Source organism: Moschus berezovskii, chromosome 7 (assembly GCF_049115385.1).
Source record: "Moschus berezovskii isolate FMDL1 chromosome 7, NW_MosBer_1.0, whole genome shotgun sequence".
NCBI classification, from domain to species: domain Eukaryota; kingdom Metazoa; phylum Chordata; class Mammalia; order Artiodactyla; family Moschidae; genus Moschus; species Moschus berezovskii.
The window spans coordinates 114,335,158-114,359,345 of NC_142466.1; the positions used below are offsets into that span (position 1 = coordinate 114,335,158).

The 24,188-nt window shown below is 43.5% G+C and overlaps 1 protein-coding gene across 6 annotated transcripts; it reads left to right on the forward strand.

Annotated features, from left to right (window-relative positions):
• On the forward strand, positions 1-24,188 carry TLR4 (toll like receptor 4). Of its 6 annotated transcripts, none has more exons than XR_016037918.1 (6): positions 1-348; positions 5,176-5,342; positions 8,077-10,697; positions 17,609-17,756; positions 23,072-23,224; positions 23,428-24,188. XR_016037918.1 is itself a non-coding variant. In XM_055427757.2 (3 exons), exons 1-3 carry the CDS (start codon positions 256-258, stop codon positions 10,340-10,342), a joined length of 2,526 nt encoding a protein of 841 aa, XP_055283732.2. In that variant the 5' UTR covers positions 1-255; the 3' UTR covers positions 10,343-11,060. The 6 variants fall into 6 exon arrangements, 1 of the variants encoding a protein (XP_055283732.2); XR_016037919.1 differs by having other exon boundaries at positions 23,078-23,224; XR_016037920.1 differs by lacking the exon at positions 17,609-17,756.

Genomic DNA, 24,188 nt, shown 5'->3' on the forward strand with positions numbered 1-24,188 from the left:
ACGTTTTTTTCTTCTTCTAACTTCCCCTCCGGTGGCAGAGGAGATAAATATCAGAGAAACAAAAGTCCAGAAAGCTAAGGCTGCCACTCTCACTTCCTCTCCTCCGGTAACCTAGCACTGCTTTGAATAGCGGCAGTGCCCTGGGGCACCGAGCAGCGGGGAGACGACACTGCAGTGCTTCGGAGGCTGCCCGGGCCGGCACAGGCAGAGGGTCATGCTTTCACAGAGCCACTTCTGGTCACAGAAAATGCCAGGATGATGGCTCGTGCTCGCCTGGCTGCGGCTCTGATCCCAGCCATGGCCATCCTCTCCTGCCTGAGAACTGAGAGCTGGGACCCGTGTGTACAGGTACGTGGTTGGAGTCAGTTCGGCTTCCCTGAGCTTGGCCTTGCTTCTGAAAAACTACTCTCTGCTCAGTTTCCCTGTGCTGGGCCCTGGTTAGGTTCATTTGCAAACAGACATCAAATTACGTTAAAGTAAGAAACCGCAGGAATCAAATGATTCACGGTTACAGGGCATTAACAGCCGGGCGTGTGCCTCACTTAGGAATTACATAGGAACTTTAGGCCAGACAGAGCTGCTTAGAATCACTATTGTTCCACATCTGGGCTATGTGCCTTTGAAGGAGTCATTAAACCTCTCTGAGACTAGTTTTTACATCAATAAAAGAACCATAGACTTTAATAGAAAGTTGTAAGAAGCCTGCTTCCTGTCATTCCTTTCCGCTGGTGGTTTGTACACTGTTTCGAGCTGTTGCTTTGCCCCTTTCAGTATCAGGAAGATTTTTTTTTTTTTTGTCTCTTAATAGAAAGAACTTTCTATGTAGATTTCAGATTTCTAAATCTAGTCTAGTTCTGTCCAGAAAATGAAAAGAAAAAGAGAGAGAGATAAGGACAGAGACACAGAGGAGAACAAGAGCAGGGGAAGATGCAAAACCCCAGCTAATGCCACGCTTTCTCTGTGAAACACCAGCCAAAGGTCTGCAATCTCATTCAGAAAGGGCCTCCTGTTTTCCCCCCTGCATGGACTTGACTATTGCTTTGGAAGCCCACGGCAGCAGCAAACAGCCACAGAAATGTCCTGGGATTTAGGGTGTGGCAGAAACTCAAGAAAAGCATAACCAGTCAGAGTCCGGACATTGAGGACACAGGGGAAATCATGTCCTTTAATGTGTAACAGAGACAAACTGGTCATCCCAGGTCCTCTGTCCCGCCATTCCCCGCCCGCAGCCGGCTCGCTGTCCTCCTCTCTGCGTCCCTCCTGCTGTTCAATCAGCAGGTACAGACCCTCCAATTATGGTCATCCCGGGATAGAGTCACAGCTTCTCCTGGCTCCTCCCCTTTCACATGCCCCAGACGCTCTCATTTTCCAAAACCTGTCCCCTCTGTCCATCACCTCAGTGCCACCCTGGGGCAGATCCCCAGTTCCCCTGGCCTTGACGCTTGGGCAGTGACCAGTCTCCTGACCCCACAACCTGCTTCCTTTGATCTCATCTGCTCATATTCATTTGCTGTTTGTTTGTTGTTGTTTTTCGAGGTTCAACTCCAAGATATTACTGTCCTGAAAAGCTTTTAATAATTCTCCATCACTGCCAGGGACCTTTTCTTACCATGGGGACCTTTGCACTCGCGATTTGCTCTATCTAGAATGCCTTTCCCCCTAGATGAGTGCTGTTCAATGGGTCACATGAAGTTATTTAAATTTAAATAATACATTTAACTAAATTCAACTAAATTTTTATTTAACCACCTTAACGTAGTTTTAACTAGCTAAATTTAAAACAATGCTTTAAGCTATGTTCTAGTAGCCATATTAAAAAAAATTAAAAGTAGGTGAATTTAATTTTAGTAGTATTTTTATTTTACTCTATTAAAAATACTATTTCAAAATGTAATATATACTAGACTATTAACAAGATATTTTATGTTTTTTCTTCGGTACTAAGTCCTTGAGTTTTAGCACATATTATAACATTTCTTTTACATTTATTATATTAAACTATCCACATTTCTCATATTCGATAGCTGTGTGTGGCTTGTGCTTACCAAATTGGACAATACAGCCCTGGATATGTTCATAGCTTAATCCCTCACTTTATTCAAATTTCTGCTTAAATGTTGCCTCCTCTGGGAAGCCTTCCTTGATTGCCTCATATAAAGCTCCTCACTCCCTGTATTTGCCTTTAATGTCCCATGCTACTTATTTTTATTAGTTTAAAAACATTTATTTGTTTATTTGACTGCACTGGGCCTTAGTTGTGGCGTTCAGGGTTTTTTTAGTTGTGGCTTACAAACTCTTAGGTGCAGCACCTGGGATCTAGTTCTCTGACCAGGGGCTGAATCCAGGCCCCTTGCATTGGGAACACAAAGTCCAGTCACTGGACCACCAGGGAAGTCCTGCTGCTTTACTTTTTTTTTTTAATGGCACATCATTGTGTGTGTGTATATATACGTGTGTGTGTGTGTGTGTGTATATGTGTGTGTGTGTGTGTGTATACGTGTGTGTGTGTGTGTGCTCAGTTGTGTCCAACTCTTGGCAACCCCATAGACTGCAGTCCACCAGTCTGTCTATGGGATTTTAGAGGCACGGATTTTGGAGGGCTTGCCATTTCCTCCTCCAGCAGATCTCTCCCACCCAGAGAGCAAACCTGGATCTCCTACAGTGCAGGCGGTTTCTTTACGAACTGAGCCACCGGGGAAGCCCATACATATGCATGAATAAAATACATACAGTGTGTGAATACGTATATTTATCCTTCATTATTTGTCTTTATGTTGAGACGGTATTTGTAAAAGGGCAAGATCATTGCTGGTTTTACTTGCCACTACGTCCCACTGCCTAGCGTATGTGGTTGCTCAATCTGTACATGTTAAACGACTTAAAAGTATTGCCACAGGACAGAGTACAGGGCCCTCCAGACCTGGCGCTGGTTCCCCATCTGGTTTAGGTTTCACATCCTTACCAACTCCATCTAAGCAGAGCTAGTTTTCCACCTCTCTGTACTCACACTCTTCCCTCCTTCTTCCTCTTTCCACGTATCCAAATCTCACTTATCCTTCCAGATTCGCCTTGAAATTTTCTGTTTCTTGGAAGCCTCCTATACAATCTATATTCTTGGAATTCAGGATTGATATCTACCTTTTCTGAACCAAAGGGAACATTTTCCAAGCCTGGTTTAAGACCCTTTTCAGGAATGAGCTGTGCTCCTACCATAACCCTTACTCTAGATGGGGAGCTAATGGAAATCTGGAGCCATATCACATTGGTCTTTGTGGTAAAACCACAGCACTTAATAGCAAATGCCTTCAGTTGGGACTTGAGTAAATCTCCATGGAATCAGTTATCCATTCACTTGTTCAACAAATATTTATTGAGCATTAACCATTTTCTGGGCATCATTCTGAGTGCTGGAGACATAACAGAGCTAGATTCTCAGTTTACAATCTAGAGAGGGAAACAAACAGTACGTATGCAACAATCACATGGAAGGCATCATGTTAGACAGTGCTGTCTCCGTGAAGGAGAATAAAAGAGGGTAAGGGGTGACCCTGGCCCCATTCTCTATTAGACAGTACGGGCTGCGCAGATGCTATGAGGAATAACATTTCAAGATCAAGTGAATAAAGAGTTGCACTGTGGCCTGTGAGACTTTACACATATTACTTCATCTTGTTGAATTCTTATTCTTTAAAAGGTTTATTTGACGATTAAATTCAAGTTTGTAACATATAAGACCTAAGCCTCATATAGTGGAGAATGAATAATAGCCAATAATAATACATGTTAACAATGTATTGATCATTTACACTGTAATAGGCTTTGTGATAATCTCTTTAAAAACCTTATCTCATTAATCCTTTTAACAGATTCTATGGGTTTTCTGGTGGCTCAGAGGTTAAAGCGTCTGCCTCCAATGCAGGAGACCCGGGTTCGATCCCTGGATCGGGAAGATCCCCTGGAGAAGGAAACGGTAACCCACTCCAGTATTCATGCCTGGAGAATCCCATGGACGGAGAAGCCTGGTAGGCTACAGTCCACAGGGTTGCAAAGAGTTGGACACGACTGAGCAACATCACCTATGGGTTTTAAACTGAAAACCAAAATTAGCTGGCTCAAGCAAAAATTTTGTTGAGGAATCACAGAATAAGGAAACTAAATGGGAAGTTGGAGAGCAAGGCTTACAAAGAATTTGGGAATATGTGATAGATATCAGCTTAGGAACCAAGGCAGTATCAAGTGTTAGGTTCCACCACCAGAGTCTATGCACTTCAAATATTTGTCCGCATTTCTATCTCATCTGCTCAAAGGTCAGTGATCCAAATGAAAGTGAAAGTGAAATTTGTTCAGTTTTGTCTAACTCTTTGTGACTCCATGAACTATATAGTCCATGGAATTCTCCAGGCCAGAATACTGGAGTCGGTAGCCTTTCCCTTCTCCAGGAGATCTTCCCAATCCAGGGATTGGACCCAGGTTTCTCGTATTGCAGGCGGATTCTATACCAGCTGAGCCACAAGGGAAGCTCAAGAATACTGGAGTGGGTAGCCTATCCCTTCTCCAGTGAACCTTCCTGACCCAGGAATTGAACTGGGGTCTCCTGCGTTGCAGGCGGATTCTTTACCAGCTGAGCTATGAGTGATCCAAGGGAAAGAATAAAACTGGCAAAAATTGGGCTGTGACCAAAGAAGAGCGAAGACTTGACTGGAAGTCTCTTTAAGCCTGTATACAATCAGAGGTATATTTAGAAAAACAATAGCAACAACACAATGCCTTCCTGCAAATCACAGGGAAGGGCTAGGGTGACACCTAGAGCTTTTGGACTCTAGTGCTTCAAATCTTCACCGCGAGACTCCACTGGTTTTCGCTGAATGCTGCCATTGAGAGAGTAGAGGTTAAACATCGGGTAGGTGCTTTTCCCTTCCTAATCTAGAGTAAGACCTTTTATAAGGATGAAGAGAGAGGATAAATGAAGGGATGAGTGGAGGGATGAACGGATGATCGGGTGATGGACGACTGGATGGATGGATGACTGGATGGAGGGACGGTCGAAAGAAGGTTGACTGGTCTCCGTGCTTGTCCCAGCAGCCTCCAAGACTGTAGTCTAGGAGAGGAGAGTTGCTGGGAAGTCTGCTAAGGTGCGTGCAGGAAGACACTGCATCTAATGTCTGATCATTTCAGGTGGTTCCTAATACTAGTTACCAATGCATGGAGCTGAATCTCTACAAAATCCCCGACAACATCCCCATATCAACCAAGATCCTGGACCTGAGCTTTAACTACCTGAGATATTTAGGCAGCCATAACTTCTCCAGCTTCCCAGAACTGCAAGTACTGGATTTATCCAGGTAATGCATGAGTTCTACCACTGTACAAGGAGAAATGTTCATGGCATTGTCATTTCATTCTCAAGTCAGAAAGCCTGATTCATGAGGTCTCATTTTCATTCACTTAATTATTCACTCAACACACATCTTACTTGTTACATAACTCGGGGCACGCTATCTCCCTTCTCCAGGTCTCAGCTTTTTCATTTGTGCAAGCAGTTGGATGGGACAGTTTCTAAGCAAAATTCTATCTCTGATTTTCTCTTAAGTCAGGGGAGTAAACTGACTTGAACTCTTTCATCAGCACATATTTATTGACTACTTGCTGCTATATGTTGTTCACTCTGCTAGGAAACAAGAATATGTCGATATATAACACACAACCCTAGTTATTAAGGAGGGCATATCCACTTAAAAGAATTAATATGTTAAACCTGAGCACGGTTCTGGGCACATAGTAGGCATTCAATACATGTTGTTCAATTCTGATTTTGGATTTTGAACCTGAGATAAAGATAGTAATATATAAGAGTAGGTGACAAGTTATTTGAAAACTAGAGGCAATGCATGGTGCTGTACAGAAAAGGGTCCTTCTATGCAGAGAGCCACCAGACTTCCCTGATGGCTCAGTGGGTAAAGAATCCACTCAGAATGCAGGAGACCTGAGTTCAATCCCTTGGGTGGGAATATTCCCCATGGGGGGAGGCATGGCAACCCACTCCAGTATTCTCGCCTGGAGACTCCCATGGACAGAGGAGCCTGGTGGGCCATAATCCATGGGGTTGCAAAGAGTTGAACACACTGAGTGACTAATACACACACGCAGTGAGTAATTAAGACAGAGTTCTTGGGTGGAGTTGGAGTCAAATAATGTCTAGAGTATTGAAAGTGAGGTACAGGATAGGGAATTAGAAGACACAAGTAAGCCAAAGAGAAAGAGGCGTGATCAAAGGGAAACATCTGCTGTATTTTCTTTTCTGATACAACAAAGTGTATTGTTCATTAGAACAGGTAAAATTATTATCATCATTTTGGGGAGAACTGAATCCTATTCCTAAAATATTTTAATCATTTGGACTTTAGAAAAGTAATGCATAATGGACTATAATCTCTATAGGAGTTTGTGAAAAGTGGAGAAACATATGATATTTTTTTATAGAAACTCTTAATAAAGGATACGAGGATCGCAGACATTTCTGCAGAAGAGTGAATCTGATGTTTTATACTCTGACTTGGATATTGATAGGCTACAACAAAGGTGGGAACAAAGCATTTTGAAGGCAGTGACACGGAGCCCTATGGAGATCAGAAGACTTGAGCTGAGTCCTCCTCCAATGTTTACTGCCATGTGGCTGGAGGCTTGTCACTACCTCTGACCTGAGTCTCAGTTTCATACCTGTGAAACATGAATGATGAACCCTACACCACAGGGTTAACTGTGTTACTGACAGTAACATGCTATATACATTAAAAACCTTGCAAAGTCGACTTTATAAGTATAAAATACTATTACAGCATTCCATTAGTTTCTAAGTTTCAGTTTTCTGAGTAAGAATTTTGTCAGTAACTGTACTGAATTGAGGTAGCCAGACCAATATTCTTCTTTAATTTTAAAGAAAAATGGTTTCTCATCAGCATCCCTTAAAATTGATCTTCAACCCACCATGTACCCAAGGAACTGCCCTCAGAAGCTTTAAATATGTTCCTAGAGACAGGCTAGTTCCCTTCCTGGTTAGTTGGGAGGAGATGCTAGATTAGGATAAGGACAGATGATATTGCAACAGAGGCTCTGCCTTTTCACCTCACTTCACAGTGTCTTCATGTACAATCAATAACTCTACTTATCTTCAATGGATGCTTTCGTGATAGACCAGCCAGCCTTTTGTCCCTACGGAAATCTATTGATACTGTTTTTTTTTTTTTCCCTTTTTGTAGAAGAGCAAACAGAGGCTTGGAGAGTTTAAGTATATATTCACATGGCTTATTGACAGCAGGCCAGGGATTCATATTCACATCTCCTGCTTAAAAGTTGTATGTTCCCTTCATCTTCATCCTCTGCTTCTCTAGAGTAATGTTGTTGTTTAGTCGCTAAGTCACGTGTAAGTTTTTATGACCCCATGGACTGCCAGGCTCCTCCATCCATGGGATTTCCCAGGCAAGAATACTGGAGTGGTTTGGTATTTCCTTCTCCAGGGGCTCTTTCCAACCCAGGGATCAAACCCAGGTCTCCTGCATTGGAAGGCACATTCTTTATATCTGAGCCCCCTTATAATATGGGGAATTTTTCTTGACTAGTAAGGATATCTGTGACATTTAGGTATAATTTCTGTATCTTTGAAATTGGCAGTCAGCTGTCATTTATCATGCCTAGCAATTAACAACTATCTATCTCATCTTACCAGTTGGATATATAATCACAATTATGTTTCAGGGAATGGCTAAAGTTGGTCTGAGGTTCAGTCTGCAGGTGCCCCAGTCACTGATCTTTCACTGATCTTCCTCTGTTGGATGGACCACCTCTGCTTAGCATGAGTGCCTCGTGTGATAACAAAGATTGTCGCGGTGGCTAGTGTGACAGTACCAAATTTGTGGGACTTCTTCTTTGTTTCACCGGCCTTACTGGATATTTTCGCTCATGCACCGTGATACAGCATTGCTATATCCGTGTCCAGACCTAGATGACGGGGTTGATACTTCATCTCGGTTTTTTTATTCAGCAGAAATATTATATAATCTGTATCTCTTTTTCTCGTAGATGTGAAATTAAGATTATTGAAGACGACACATTTCAGGGCCTGAACCACCTCTCCACCTTGATCCTGACGGGAAACCCGATCCAGAGTTTAGCCTGGGGAGCCTTTTCTGGGCTATCAAGTTTACAGAAGCTGGTGGCCGTGGAGACAAACCTAGTATCTCTAAATGACTTCCCCATTGGACATCTCAAAACCTTGAAAGAGCTTAATGTGGCTCACAATTTTATCCATTCCTTCAAATTACCTGAATATTTTTCTAACCTGCCCAATCTGGAGCACTTGGATCTTTCTAAGAACAAAATCCAAAATATTTATTATGAAGATGTGAAAGTTCTACATCAAATGCCCCTACTCAACCTATCTTTAGATTTGTCCCTGAACCCTTTAGACTTTATTGAACCAGGTACCTTTAAAGAAATTAAGCTCAATGGATTGACCCTGCGAAGTAATTTTAACAGTTTAGATGTCATGAAAACTTGTATTCAAGGCCTTGCTGGTTTAAAAATCAACCATCTGGTTTTGGGGGAATTTAAAAATGAAAGGAAGTTGGAAAGATTTGACAGATCTTTCCTGGAGGGACTGTGCAACCTGACCATTGAACAATTCCGGATAGCGTACTTGAACAAATTCTCAGGGGATGATACAGACTTATTTAATTGTTTGGCAAATGTTTCTGTGATTTCTCTGTTGAGTATATCTTTAGAAAGTCTACAAGCCCTTCTTAAAGATTTTAGATGGCAACACTTAGAAATGATTAACTGTGACTTTGAAAAGTTTCCTGCACTGAAGCTCAGTTCTCTCAAAAAGTTTGTTTTCACAGACAACAAAGGTATAAGCACTTTTACTGAGTTTCAGCTACCAAGCCTTCAGTATCTAGATCTCAAAAGAAATCACTTGAATTTCAAGGGTTGCTGTTCTCACACTGATTTTGGGACAAGCAAACTGAAGCATTTAGATCTGAGCTTCAACGATGTCATTACCTTAGGTTCAAACTTCATGGGCTTAGAGCAACTAGAACACCTGGATTTTCAGCATTCCACTCTGAAACAGATCAATGCTTTTTCAGTATTCCTATCACTCAGAAACCTCCGCTACCTTGATATTTCTTATACCAACATCCAGATTGTCTTCCACGGCATCTTTACTGGCTTAGTCAGTCTACAAACCTTGAAAATGGCAGGCAACTCTTTTCAGAACAACTTGCTCCCTGACATCTTCACAGAGCTGACTAACTTAACCATCTTGGACGTCTCTAAGTGTCAACTGGAACAGGTATCCCAGATGGCATTTCACTCCCTCCCTAACCTTCAGGTGCTGAATATGAGTCACAACAAACTCTTGTCATTGGATACACTTCTTTATGAACCACTCCACTCGCTCCGGATCCTAGACTGCAGTTTCAACCGTATCATGGCCTCTAAGGAACAAGAACTACAGAATTTGCCAAGGAACCTCTCTTGGTTAAATCTGACTCAGAATGAATTTGCTTGTGTTTGTGAACACCAGAGATTCCTGCAGTGGGTCAAGGACCAGAGGCAGCTCTTGGTGGGAGCTGAGCACATGGTGTGTGCAGAGCCTTTGGATATGAAGGACATGCCAGTGCTGAGTTTCAGGAATGCCACTTGTCAGATGAGCAAGGTGATCATCAGCGTGTCGGTTGTCACTGGACTGCTGGTGTCTGTGGTCGGAGTCCTAGTCTATAAGTTCTATTTCCACCTGATGCTTCTTGCTGGCTGGAAAAAGTATGGCAGAGGTGAAAGCACCTATGATGCCTTTGTAATCTACTCGAGCCAGGATGAGGACTGGGTGCGCAATGAACTGGTAAAGAACTTGGAGGAGGGTGTGCCCCCCTTTCAGCTCTGCCTTCACTACAGGGACTTCATTCCTGGGGTGGCCATCGCTGCCAATATCATCCAGGAAGGTTTCCACAAAAGCCGTAAGGTTATTGTCGTGGTGTCCCAGCACTTCATCCAGAGCCGATGGTGTATCTTCGAGTATGAGATTGCCCAGACCTGGCAGTTTCTGAGCAGCCGTGCTGGCATCATCTTCATTGTCCTGCAGAAGCTGGAGAAGTCTCTCCTGCGGCAGCAGGTGGAGCTCTATCGGCTTCTGAGCAGGAACACCTACCTGGAGTGGGAGGACACTGTCCTGGGGCGGCATGTCTTCTGGAGAAGACTCAGAAAAGCCTTGCTGGCTGGCAAACCCTGGAGTCCAGAAGGAACAGCAGATGCAGAAACCAACCCACAGGAAGCGACAACCTCCACCTGAGGAGGAGAATCCCCTGATGTGCCCATTGCCCAACTGGATGCAGGGCATGTTCAGTTAACAAGTAAATGCCACCATGTACCAAGCATTGTGCTAAAGGCCGGTGATTCAGTGGTACACGAGACCTATAGGACTGCCAGCCTCATGAAGCTTACAGTGTAGAGGGAATAAATACTGTGCTACAATACAGAACTTCCCAGAGGATGTTTCAACCAACTCAGCTAAGGAGTCCAGGGCAGGGAAAGTCAACTAAACTCTTACCCCATCAAATTGAATTAGAGCTAAAAGACTGGGCCTCCATGGGAGTAAGAAAAGACAGACTTCTTCTCCTGAGTCTTCCAAGTGGAAACCACCTCAGGTTATATGTTTTAGTCATGTTAAAACAAGGTGTTTTTGGTTGTTTCGATTGATCTAGGTCTTGGCTTACTTTTCCTTTTCCTATTGAATACAGTTTGAAATCTGCTTTCTGACCCAGAAGGCTCCTGGTTCAGATTCCCCTCCACTTTACGTCAATTCGCAAACATCCTGGTTATCCCTCAGCATGTTCTATTTATTAACTATTAGGTCTTGATATATTTTTGTCTTTATAAATCCAATTCTCATTTTCCATGTCTTCTCTATCAATCCATACCATAAATAAAAATGTTAGAGACATGCTGGACATATCCATATTTAACTACTATCTTTTGAGTAAATATGTAAAATACAGTCTATCATTTTATCACTTGATGTCATTCTGAAGTTATTACCTAGTAAGTTATGACTGTCCTGAAGGTAGTATCAAAATAACTTGGTTGAAAGTGACACTCATTGTAATAGAGGGAAATAGGTCCAACTTCCTGGCATCATAATGAGAAATTCAGGTTAGAGGCAGGGTAAGAAGTGGGGTGACCTTCGAAGGTCAGTTTTTCTCGATGACCCCAGAAATACGTGGGCTGATAGAGCTGGGGTGACTACACAATGAGAATTGCAGCAAAATTTTTCTTAGGTGGCAAGTGAGTTTTATTTGATAGACCATTGAATTTTTCAAGGTATTTTGAAATGGTTTGAGGTGGGGAGACTGCCTTGCTCTTTCCTGTTGGGTGTCTCTCCATGACCACATTTAGGAAAAAGCAGATGTCATTTTTGAGAAAATAATGTCCCTGAGGTTACTGTGGCTCATGTTAAGGTGAATTCTTAGAAAAGCACACTCATCCAGCTTCGTTAGAATGGTGCAAAGAAAGGGCAAAGAGGACGTTTGGAAAATACAGTTGTCAAAGCTGAAATATATGGCCACATTTAGGAGTGTGTTTGTTTGTGACTGAGTGTTCCAGAGTGTATTTTGGTTGGAGCCTGGTTCACGCTGCTGAGCCTGAGTGTGTTTATAGGTCTCATGTGCCACTGGAAGTGGGCATATGTGTTTGACCACATGCCTCTATGTGTTCCCGTTCATGTTTGTGTGATCATATCTGCATGGAAGAAGGTGTGATTGCATTGCAAGGGGAGTATTTGTATTGATGTAGATGTCTCAGCTGTTTGACTTAGGTATTCACTCTAGTGTTGGCATGTGATTTCTTATATACAAATGCCTGTGTTAGATTCTCAGTATGCCTGAAGGCATGGGTTTTTATGTGTGTCTAGGCTATATCCCAGGGACGGGGGGGCCTGGTGGGCTGCCGTTTATGGGGTCGCACAGTGTCAGACACGACTGGAGCGACTTAGCAGCAGCAGCAGGCTATATGTAAGTGTGTATGTTCATATTTAAGTGTGCATTTTGTATCTGTGTGTTACTTCAAGCACATATGTGACTCCAAGGAGGAAAATCAAAACCCAACTGGAATATTTCCTGCATCCAAAGGCTGTCACTGGCCTTATTCCCACTGTTCCCCTCTCCCTACTTTGAATTGTGAAAACTGCAGGTGAGGTAGATAAGAAATGAAAGAAATGATATGACAGAAACATAAGGGAAAGAAAGAGGAAATTTAGGCTTAGAACAGGTTCTTTGCAGCCATTTAAATTCTCTGGATTAAAGAGAGATGAAGGGTGGAATAGAAAGAAAAGAACAATTAATACTAATGTCTCAAATTTGTGTAATGTCCTATATCTTAGAATATATTTACACAGTTATAACCAGGGAGGCCTGGTGTGCTGTGATTCATGGGGTCGCAAAGAGTCGGGCACGACTGAGCGACTGAACTGAGCTGAACTGAACCACATTTGAATTTCTCATGATGCGAGTGGGGTAGCAGATATAGAAGTAGTTTCACCATTTTACTGGTGTAAAATCAGAAGTTCAAGGAAGTAAATTTATTAGGCCACAGAGTAAAGTGGCAGGGCCTGAACTGGGCTTTCAGCCGACACTGGGCAGCTTACTTTCCACTGCTTCATGCTTTAAGCTCACAAAATAGGAAGCAAAACTCCCGAACTTCTCTTTGTGGTTGACAGTAGTCAAGGGTTTTTCACTGAAACCATGAATCATTAGGTAAATACATATGCATACATACATTATATATATACTGAGTGATTTATTTATAATACCTTTCTTTCCATACAGGGCATGAGGGAGATTAAAAAAAAAAACGATGCGTGGACAAGTGTAGTTAGTTGGAACTAGAATATCGTGATGAAGAACGAAAGAGGGGAAAGAAAGACACTTAGAGTAAACTTTCGCTCGGTGCTCTCCTGCCCTGACTCCAAAGAGATGGCCTCTGTTGTTCTGGATAGCGCAGCTTTGGAGAAAGCCAAAACTCACAGTCACCACTCACCTTCTGGACCTTAGATTTACTTCCCTAAGAGTCTAGTTAATTGAAATATAAGAAGAGGGTAGATTATTACTTTGCAAAACTCTTATACTAAAAATAGTCCATGTTCAATACAAAGAGCCCTTTCCAGGGGTGTAACCCTCCAGGGGCCTTCTTAGGTGGCTCAGTGGTAAAGAAACTGCCCGACAATGCAGGAGTCGTGGGTTCAATCCCTGGGTTGGGAAGATCCCCTGGAGAAGGGAATGACAACCCACTCCAGTATTCTTGCCTGGAAAATCCCATGGACAGAGGAGCCTGTTGGTCTCCAGTCCATGGGGTAGCAAAAGAGTCAGGCAGGACTTAGTGATTAAACAACAGCAGTCCTCTAGGACTTGATGAAGAGGCCAGAGGGAGAAGCACGGAGGGAGTGGTCTTCTCAGTTACACCAGCTTACCGACTGGCGTTTCCCCAACCTGTGAGACCACAGGAAGACTGGAAGCGTAACTAGGCAGCTTTGCTCTGTCTCAGCCTCCACCCACAGGGTTCTCGGAACCCCAGCTTCCTTCTGGACTCCACACCCTCTCTAGATATCACCAGCAGATTCTGGGGTGGTGGTGGTTGGGGGAAGTCTTCCAGGAACTCACAGGAGCCCTTGCAAGAATGACTGGGATAAACAGCGTATCTCTTGATCTTTTGCTTCCCTAGCCCTGAGCTCAATGGCAGTCACACAACAGACATACTACACCTTCTTGCTTGAAGAACTGATGAATGAGCAGAGGATCCTCTCTGCAGCAGATGATGGCCTCTGTTCTTCCCAGTCAAGGCTGCCAGACCCCAGAGCACAGTTCTGTGTTGCCCATGCAGTCTCTGGGGCTCCAGAATTCCACTCTCTCCCCCGCACCTAGCTCATTAACGCCAAATATTCCAAAAGACTTTGCAGAAGGGGAGTAGAGAACGTCTCTGATAACAATTCTTCTTTGTGGCTGTCTTTAAGCCCTATTCTGTTGTTTTACCTATGACATCAAATTTTGGGTCCTTACTATGTCTGCCCTTGCTGTGTCTATTAGATGGGCACTAACAACATCAGTATTGTTACCCATTAGGAGATGAAGGCTCTGTAACTAACTCAAGTCCCACAGGTAGTAAATGGCAGAGCTTGGATTTAAACACAACAGACCTCTCAGTCATTCTTCTTAGGACACCTCTGTGCTCAGGTGGGACCTTCCAGGAACCTGCTGGTGATTTCCGAAAAAGTAACAGAGTCCAGAAGGAGGCTTGGGTTCTGACAATCCCACGGATGGAGACCAAGTAAGAAAGAAATTCCCTAATTAGAATTAGCTCACCTGCGGTTCCACTGGTTGACCAGGGCTCAACACCAGAATCCAGACATGATGGTTAAACCAAAGGGTGTGCGGTGGGCTGAAAAATGAGCTGTGCGAGAGTCGTGAGGCAGTACTTGAAATCAACCACTTCCTCCAACCATGATGGACTAAGCCTTTCCCACTTCGGCTATCTTTCCAGATGGAATGAATTCTTCTCCACAAGGCTCCCAGAACTTTCATGTATACAGGTCTTTTCAGATGGCCTTCCAGATAAGTGCAACTGCTTCTGTATTTATAGCACTTCCCCTCCAACCTGTATTCAGAGAGCCTCTCTGCCACAAGGTTTCAAATAAGGCTATTCCCTTCTGTCCCTTCATTAAATGGCAGGGATGTGTCACTGGAAATCAATGCAATGAGGAGATTGAGCTGGTATAGTCTGAGTACATCAACTTTAGCAATGCACCCTAGCACAGGATTTCAGTTGGACTGTTAGGAGGAGGAGGAGCAACAAAGCATGCCCCTTGGACTAATCTTCCGACCAGCACGATGAGTCTCACTTATTTTATGTTGTTTAATGAGAGGCGCAGATAACTGATAATTTGGACTTAGAAATTTCAGCCTAGTAACTAGTATGTCAATAATCTATTTTGCTAAATGAAGAATACAGATGCTATGAAAATCATGAGTGGCTAGAAAATTTGGCTTTTATTTTCTTCCAAGGGAATATTCTAGCCATTATTGCTAAATATGGGGGGGACAAGTTTAAAAAAAAAAAATCACACAACTGTTTGGACTTCTTTATGCGGCCACTAGTCTAACAGATGCATACAGCCGGGTTTGAATCCTGGTCCTGCTGCACCTTTGCGATATTATTTTGGATGAGTTTCTTAAACTCTCTAATTTCACTTTGTTTCCTTGAATAGGAAGGGTAAACCTGTCTGATACTCTAGGATGACCACAGAGATAAAATAGAGAGGGGAAGGGAGATGGGGCCCAGCTCTAAATGTACCTGCTTGAAGGGGCTATCTTAAGAATGAGAAAGAGGACTTTCCTGGTGGTCCAGGTGTTAAGAATCCATCTGCTAATTCAGGGGACATGGGTTCGATCCCTGGTCTAGGAAGGTTCCACATGCTGTGGGGCAGCTAAGGCCGTGTGCCATAACTACTGGGCCCACAGGCCCCTGCCTTGAGCCACAACAAGAGGAGCCACCACGATGAGGAGCCCGTGCACCATAACTAGAGCATAGCCCCATTCACTGAACAAGAGAAAGCCTGCAGGCAGTAAGCTAGACCCGGCACCACCAAAAATAAATACAGAAATAAAAATTGCTTTTAAGTGATAAAGATTCCAAGCCTGGCCTGAAGCTGACCTAGAAGCCTGGAATCTTTAAAGTCTCTAGGAGGCTCATACTCATAGACAAACGCAGGGATTCGACCCTCAGGGAGGGAGAATGGAAAGAGATGGCAGGGTCCTCATTCTGAAAAACACACTGAATTATCAGATACCACTGCTAGGATTTAAAAAGAGGCAAAAGCCAGACCCTGTTCATCTATAATGCAGCAGAATCCTGATTCAGTGGATGGTGAACTTCCTGGGGGAATAGAAACCAAGATCTGGCCTGGGCTCTTCATTTACTTGTTGTGTGATTCTGAGCAATTCATTCAAGTGTCTGAAAGGTCAGATTTCCATACATAAAATGGGTGTAACACTATCTTCTTGGCAGACTTTACTGGGCTATTCAGTTCAGTTCAGTGGCTCGGTCGTGTCCAACTCTTTGCGACCCCATGAATCACAGCACGCCAGGCCTCCCTGTCCATCACCAACTCCCGGAGTTCACCCAAACCCATGTCCATTGAGTTGGTGATGCCATCCAACCACCTCTTCCTCTGTCATCCCCTTCTTCTCCTGCCGCCAATCTTTCCCATCATCAGGGTCTTTTCAAATGACTCAGCACTTCGCATCAGGTGGCCAAAGTATTAGAGCTTTAGCGTCAACATCAGTGCTTCCAATGAACACCCAGGACTGATCTCCTTTAGGATGGACTGGTTGGATCTCCTTGCAGTCCAAGGGCCTCTCAAGGGTCTTCTCCAACACCACAGTTCAAAAGCTATTATGACAATGCTAATAAAAATAACAATATTTACCTCCAACTGAGCAATTATTTTGTGCAAGGGCCTTTTAGATACTATCTCATTTACTTTGTCATAGCAATGAATTAGAAAGATACTAATTATTTCCAACTGATAGATGAGGAGACTGACACTTCATTCTATAAAGTGCCCAAGGTCACCTGTTAATGAAGGGCAGTTCTGAGGTTAGGATCTAAGACTAGTTCACTCCATTGCCAGTACTCTAGTCAACACTGTCCTATGCCAAGCACACCCTCCTCCCACAAAAGTGCATAAAACCTCCTGTCTCATCATCACAATTTTGATTAGTATTGACCAAAAAGGATGATTACTATTGTCACTCATCCATGTTACTACTACAGCCATAGGACCCTGTCAAAAAGTAAATTAAAGACACGCATGATGCCTTTTGGGCTGCAGGATGCCTGGATGCTCAGAGCCTGCGGCCGACTGTGCTAGGACCACAGAGGGGAGAGAGGCTCTGCTCTCCTCTTTCAATAAAGCTATTGGACTAATTTTAAAAATAAAAAGGATAGACATAATGACAGATCTTTAAAAATGGACTAATCAGGTCCACCAGACCATGCCTTTCCTGTAAATAACCTATTTAGGTTGCTGTATCATTTTTCTAGTCAGTCTGACTTCCTGATGGAAATCACGGATCTGTGACTGAGCACAGAAGTTACAGGGAAATTCCAAAGCTAAAGGCCTTCCAGATGGCTGGAATAAGATCACACGCTCTGGGTTCCTTTATGGAACTCATGGAGGCTTTCAGCTCATAGTGAACCATGTGGAATAAACAGCTGATCAAAAGGAACCAAATATTTATGCTGAGCATCATGCACTCGTATCTGATTGCTTCCACTGCTCTCTGGGTTAGGTGCCAGGTCCTCGTTGTGACAGAGAGGAAAGACATGCCCAGAGAGGATGAGTAACTTGCCCAAGGTCACACAGCTTCTATGCGTCAATCCCAGTAAGGACTAGCATTTAAGGAAGTTAAACTTTTGGTATATTCCTGGGACTGTTCCAGGCTGTGTATTAATTCACTTAGTGGTTAAAATTAAATGGGCAAGTCCTAATAGTTTTGCCATTTTTCAGATGAAGAAACTGAGATCCAAAGTGAATCATCTGGTGGGAAGGAGGAAAATTAGGATGCGAATCCAAGTTGGCCTGATTCCCAGCGCCCAAGTAACAGCTATTCCACCAGGGGTATTCAGAGGGCTGATTGGAGAATAATTTAGACAAGGTCAGTACCTCCCACGCCATCCAGAAATTATAAGTTTATAAGGCAGTGTCAGCTACTCTCCTTGATTTCTACAGAAATAGATATGATACCTCCCAGTGACAGTGCTAAGTGACAATTCTGAGTGTAAATGTGCTTTTGGCACAAATTGTCCTGTCCTAATAGTCTTGATTATAATTATAAAATAATGGGTTTCTGAAAGGCTGCAAGCAGTTCTGGGAATGGCAATAAGGGTTTAGAAACGACATGTTGTTTATGCGAGAAGTGTTTTGTTGAAAATTAAACCCGTGTTTAGGAGAAAGGCTGGTGATGTATGCTCTTAAGAAACTATCTTGCTATGTAATTAAATCAAAACCAGTCAGTCGCCAATTTGAGCTCTTGTCTCACACTAACAACATCCCATCTCCCATGAGCCACGTTAAGACAGGACTGACCTGAAATAACCCAGCCTAGTTTTTAGCCACTCCTCCCTGGAACACTGTGCCTCCATTGGGACGTCCCTGTAGTTTAGATAGTAAAAAATCCGCCTGCACTGCAGGAGACCCGGGTTTGATCCCTGGGTTGGGAAGATCTTCTGGAGGAGGGCATGGCAACCCACTCCAGTATTCTTGCCTGGAGAATCCCATGGACAGAGGGGCCTGGTGGGTTACAGTTCATGGGGTCCAAAAGAGTCAGACACGACTGAGCGACTAAGGCAACGACCACTCCCCAGGGCCAGCTGGGGGCTGCAGTCCCATGGCCCACCTTCTTTGTGGGGCCTGGTCGTATCTTCTTCCTTAGACTCTTCCTTGGTATTCCCACTTCTTCAAAAAGGAATGAAATAGGAAGCTTCTTATTTCCATATAATGCCTCCTAGGAGCAATTATACGGAAACAAGAAGTTTCCAATAAGGGAGGATTATATGAAAAAGTTTCAGAGACTCTGAGCTTCTCACAAAGTTCCCAGACAAGCTGTTTTTGATTTTATTTCTTAGATGAGTAACAGAAGTCTCTCTCCAAAGGTTAGACAAGCCGTGTCTGTTCCAAGATACTAAAGTTAGATTGAGCTACTTAATCCGACATGTCTGCTCTGTCTCCAGGCTTCTCTCTTTCTCATCTGTTCTCTCTTCTTCTAGCCCCTTCCCTGCCCTTCACTTGCACTCAGGCTGTTTTCAGCAAGGACTTTGGGTAGCTTACAATTGAGATGCTTTCAACAGAACTATTAAAAATGCAAATATCAAGATGATAAAGCTTACTGACTCTGACTTTTAAAACAGTGCTTGGCTTAAGAATCACTTGAGACCTTTATTATATATTTCTAGCTATTTTTATAGCTTTGTTTATTATCCTTATTGCTGGAAATTCTGATTTAGTATCAGAGGTTGAGCCTAAGGAATCTGCATTTTGAAAGATTCCCCCAATGATTTTTAATGTACTGACAGATCTGAGAATCACAGTTACAATAGAAAATGGAGGATAATACCCTACATTTAGTGTGATTACTGGTTTTGTCCTTGAGATTTACTGCTAAGATTCATAACAGCCAAGGCAAGGTCAACAGAATGAAATATGTGATTCTTCTTGTTAAAGAAAAGAAAACATCCCTATTGGTCAGAGAATTTCTCTTTCTTTCACACTGTACATTTGCTTCTTCTCAATTCCCCCAGACCCAGACTCACTGGGACACTAGCCTGGCCTCTCTGACTTTGAACTCACAATATCCATTTAGACATTGTGACTTCGGGAAGTTTCTCATTCTCCTAGTTCCTCCTCGTGTGTTGCCAAATTCCTTTCTTCATGCTCTAAGTAGCCAAATCCTAGCATAAACTTATACCAGAAAAACATCATGGTCTGCCCTGAACTCTGAGGCATCTCCTGCTAATTTTATTTTTCTGACTTTCCGTTGCAAATAAATCAAAATAAAACTTGTCAGCTCCACTTTTGCAAACTGACTGTTCAGCTTGCCGTTAACTCTCAGATTCCAAAAAAAGGTTTTCTCTTTGAAACACCAGGATCTCCTGGGCAAAACCTTGCTGGGCCATTATCAACCTTCCCAGAATCCTCTTTCTGGTATTGTTGGGGACAGGGGAGCAGTGGGCATTGAAGGTTGATATTCAATAGATTTGACCTTTACACTTGGGATCCTGAATTTCTGGAGGGGTCTACTGCTCTCCAGAGGGAAATACTTGCTATAAAAACTTCCTTGCGAGGAGTAGTTTTGAGATTAATTGCCAAAGATAAACCTCTGACTGTTCAGCTCACTGCCTCATCCTGCTGAGTACCTTCTGTGCATCATCCTTGGCTGGACTGACTGCAGTCTCAGTGTCTTGTCCAGGTCTCATATCCGAACACCACAAGAAGCAGGGGATGTTCATGCTGGTTACAAAAATACTACATACTGGGGTCAGATAAGTGAACAGAGACAGTAGATGCACAGCTCAAAACTCCTCTCTGGACTCGAATTTCTTGCCTGTAAAATGGGACACATGGGTTGGATCAGCATTTACCAAAGCATGGTATGTTGATGAAAAAAAAATATATATGGTTTTATGTTGATAACCAATGAATGCATTCACTTCAATGATTATGCATATATTTTCATGGCTATTTTCTATTTGTAATAAGGTTGGTAAACAGTAAGGAATCTGATCTCTTAGATTATGTATGTACGTTTATAATGTGGGCCTTTTGGGGGGAAAAAAACCCAAGAGAATGAGTCATACAATAGCTATGGACATGTGGGGACAAACACTCCAAGTGCCATGAAAAGACTGCCTATTGGAAAGCAAGGAGCCAAACGGCCGCTGAGAGTCAGGCCAGCTCTCTGACATCCTAGCATGTTCACTTCTCCAGAACTGTTTCCTTATCTAGAAAACGCAGGGGTTGGAGTAAATGTCCTCTCCAGCAACTCTATTCTGTGGTTAGGGGTGTAACTCTATCGTGCAGATGTTCCAGCGTCCTTAACATGTGATTCTGGCATTCCAAAACTCCTGATACTGCATAAAAATGGGACACAGTCATTAAGCAGTTTTATTTATGCGTTTATGTTTTGGCCGGCTCTCCCTCTTTTCTGGAAAAGATTCAGCTGTCAGTTGGGCTGAGGGTTAGAGAAAGATTACGGAAACGGATTAAGACAATGGGATGGCAAAGTGCCTCCTCCGCTCTCTGCTTAACAGTCACTGATCTCTTTGTGTCTTGGTCTCTGTTTCTTTGGGGAGTGGATAGTTTATGGACTCACTTCTATGACAGATATGAGAATCAAGTGGAACAGAGGATCCAAGACATTTTCAGTTCAGTTTGGTCGCTTGGTCATTTTAGGGAAATACTATTACATGGGAGCGGTATCATTCTGGATGCAAAACTTTTTGAAAGAAAGGCTCCTTTTCTGCCCAATTGTGTAACCCCCCAAATGCAGCTTACCTGTTGTTGTTGTCTAGTCGCTAAGTTGTGTCCGACTCGTTTGTGACCCACCCTGGGAGGCAGCCTGCAAGGCTCCTCTGGCCATGGCATTCTCCAGACAAGAATACTGGAGTGAGTTGCCTTTCCTTCTCCAGGGGATCTTCCCCAGCTGGGGATCGAACCTATGTCTCCTGCGTTGGTAGGTGGATTCTTTACCGCTGAGCCACCAGAGAAGCCCCAACTCGCCTACACATTTGTCTTTTAAATTAATCCATGTCACCTTTGTGAGATTCTTCTAAACTTTAGCAATGTGTGTACTTGGCTATTATGAATTATCTTAAGGAGAAAACTACAGTGAAAACTACCCAAGCCCTTTCTCGCACTATAATGCTTGCAATTATCCTTTCCCTTCCCATACTTGACATTTAAAGTGATATCTCACAGGTTCCTAAGCAGTCGGCCGTGGGGGCGCTGTCTGACCCCGGTGCCTCTCACCATCTGTGAATTCCTGCCAGTTAAGAGTAAACACTCTGCATAAATTTCACAATTGGCGACTGGTAATTGTGGAGGCCTCTGGCTCCTCTCTGCTTCCTGCTCTCTCTCTTAAAATGCCATCCGTGATCATCCTTCTATCACTGCAGGGCCTCCATCATCCCTCAGCCATATGCCACCGCAAACAGCCACCGAAGATGTACTCAGTGGTCAGGCTGCCAGACCTCCTGGGCACTTTCCTTCTCAAACAGTGAGGTCAAGCCGTCCCCTTCCTGAGCCATGACATCCACCTTTAAATCATTCTTTTTCATTTGCCTGATGCAGGCCCCTGTCTTTGCCCTTCACTCTTTTCTGGCTCTCGAAACAGTTTTGAAGAAAACTTGTCCAATTATCCGGGGTCTGACAATTCTGTTGTCATTCTAGCCTGTCTAAATGTCACCACAATCTTTCTTGCTTTGCACCTTCTTATCGGGTACTAAGCTTGTTTCTACTTGGGAAATCGTGTCTCCTCTCTGCCACGAACTGACAATATTCCACTTCCTTCATTTTTGATGTGCTTTCTTCCTTTGTTCTTTTCCTTGCCTTCTTTCTCTGATCTCCATTTACCACTTCTGCGCGTGAAACTCCAACTGCATTTCCCAAAGAATGTGCCTTTTCTTCTTCTAAAAGAAAGAAGGGAATGCCAGCTTGGGAATCAGACAGATCTCTGCTCTGATGCTGTTATAGTATCTGTCTTGGCTGCCTTAGCAGGAAAATGAGGATACTAATACCTGCCTCTCAGATTTGTTGGTAGTTTAATTAATTGAAGTAAAGCTCTTGCTCTCCTTTTTCTCCTTGAAAGTTTTCTTTTTCACTTATCCTTCCATCTAACACTCATGGAGAAGCTACATGATTGTTAGCACACTGCAAGACGCATGAGGGCGTAGGAATAAACCACAAAGACATGCTCCCAACACTGCGGTATTCAGAGTCAGTTTGGTGAGGGAGACGCGTATTAACAGCAGTAGATAATTCACACACACACAGAGTTATGCCAACATTGGAACCGGGTTGTTCTGCTTAGAAGCAGTCAAGGAAGGCTTTACAGAAGAGGTGCTGTTTGAGCTGGAAATTTTAAACGAATAGCTCTGCAGGTGGAGCCTGGTGAAGATGACAGAGGGGAATTCTCAGACAAGAGAAAAGCAAGAAGGCAAAGCTTAAATCTGGGAAACAGCAGGTAGAAGAACACAGCTATAGCGCAAAGTAGGGGAAAGAAAATAGTAGGACTATTTCATTGTGTAGATGCCCAGTGTTAATCAGCATCAGCAGACCATGGCAAAGTCATTAACATTAGTTTCATTAACCATCTCTCAGTTAAGGACAATGTATTAAATGAGCTAATACAAGCAAAGAGCAAGGAACTTAACAATCACTCAAAAATACTAAGTTCTGGTGTCTGCTTTTGTTAAGAGACAGGGAGAACACAAACAGATCGAAAGCCCCAGTAATTCAGCAATAAATGCACTGGACTGTGGTTCCTGGAGTTCAGAAGGCCCAGGCTCTCCTCCTGATGTTGCCACAAACTTACTGTGTGACACTGTGAAGTTAAAATTTAGACTCGAGGTAATGTGACCTGTTCTTTGGTTTGCTATAAGTACTTTCCGGGAATTGGCATGACCCCACCCTCCCTTTTAAGAAGCCAGAGAACATTCTGGAATGTTGCAACATTGGGTGGGTCACTGTTGTAAAGGGAGTGTGTCACTGGTTGTGAAATTGTTTTCAATTGTATAACACGGTTATGCAATCTTTCCTTCCCCTATTTTTAGGATGAAGAGTCAAAGATTCATGATGAGGCAGTTTTGCTTCTCTGGGAGACACTCCAGTTGAAAAGAAGCCAATCACCTAGAAATGAACAGCTACAGGGCCAGCAACCAAAGAAACATTCATTGACTGCAAAGTGTTATAGCGGAGGGTGGAAAGGTACACAGAGAAGAGACAGCTGTCTCATGCCCTCAAGGAGATGCCAGGGCGGTGGGAGAGACAGACTGTGAAACACCAGAACAAAAATATCTTTCAAAGAGCCGTTCTGTGTGACAGGGCCCATGATTCGTACGGCTGACTCGGGCGTGGGCTCTCCTGCCTCTCTCTGCGGCCTCCTCTTCTCCTACCGTCACAGGGACAGTGAGAGGCACGGCCTAGATGTAAGGCAGAGCTGCCTGGCCCCACGGCACGGTGCTGACTGTGCATGAAGGGGACACCGCTGCTGTCGGGGCGGGGGAGGCAGTCGTAAAACGATATGGGTGCTGCCACTACTGATGGCCATTCCAATAACAGAGGTGGAGGGAGAGGGTGGGGAAACGTGTGAGGGCAGATTAGCTGAAGCGACTCTACTTCAGTCTGGTTTATGTCTGGGGGTCTTGGTAAAAGTTTTAGCTTTCTTTTTCTTCCTTCCCTCTCTCTTCCTTCCTCTCTCTTTCTCTTTCTTTATTCTCTGCTCTAAAACTTTTGCTCAACAATCTATCTAGTGCAGAAATTCCTTCCACTATCCTAAAATAAGAATAAAAAGCACACTAATTTTTTCTCTTCA

Coding starts and splice junctions, on each gene's coding strand:
- TLR4 (XM_055427757.2), top strand. CDS start 256: ATGATGGCTCGTGCTCGCCTGGCTGCGGCTCTGATCCCAGCCATGGCC. Junction 349..5,175: donor GCTGGGACCCGTGTGTACAG/GTACGTGGTTGG, acceptor TGATCATTTCAG/GTGGTTCCTAATACTAGTTA. Junction 5,343..8,076: donor CAAGTACTGGATTTATCCAG/GTAATGCATGAG, acceptor TTTTTCTCGTAG/ATGTGAAATTAAGATTATTG.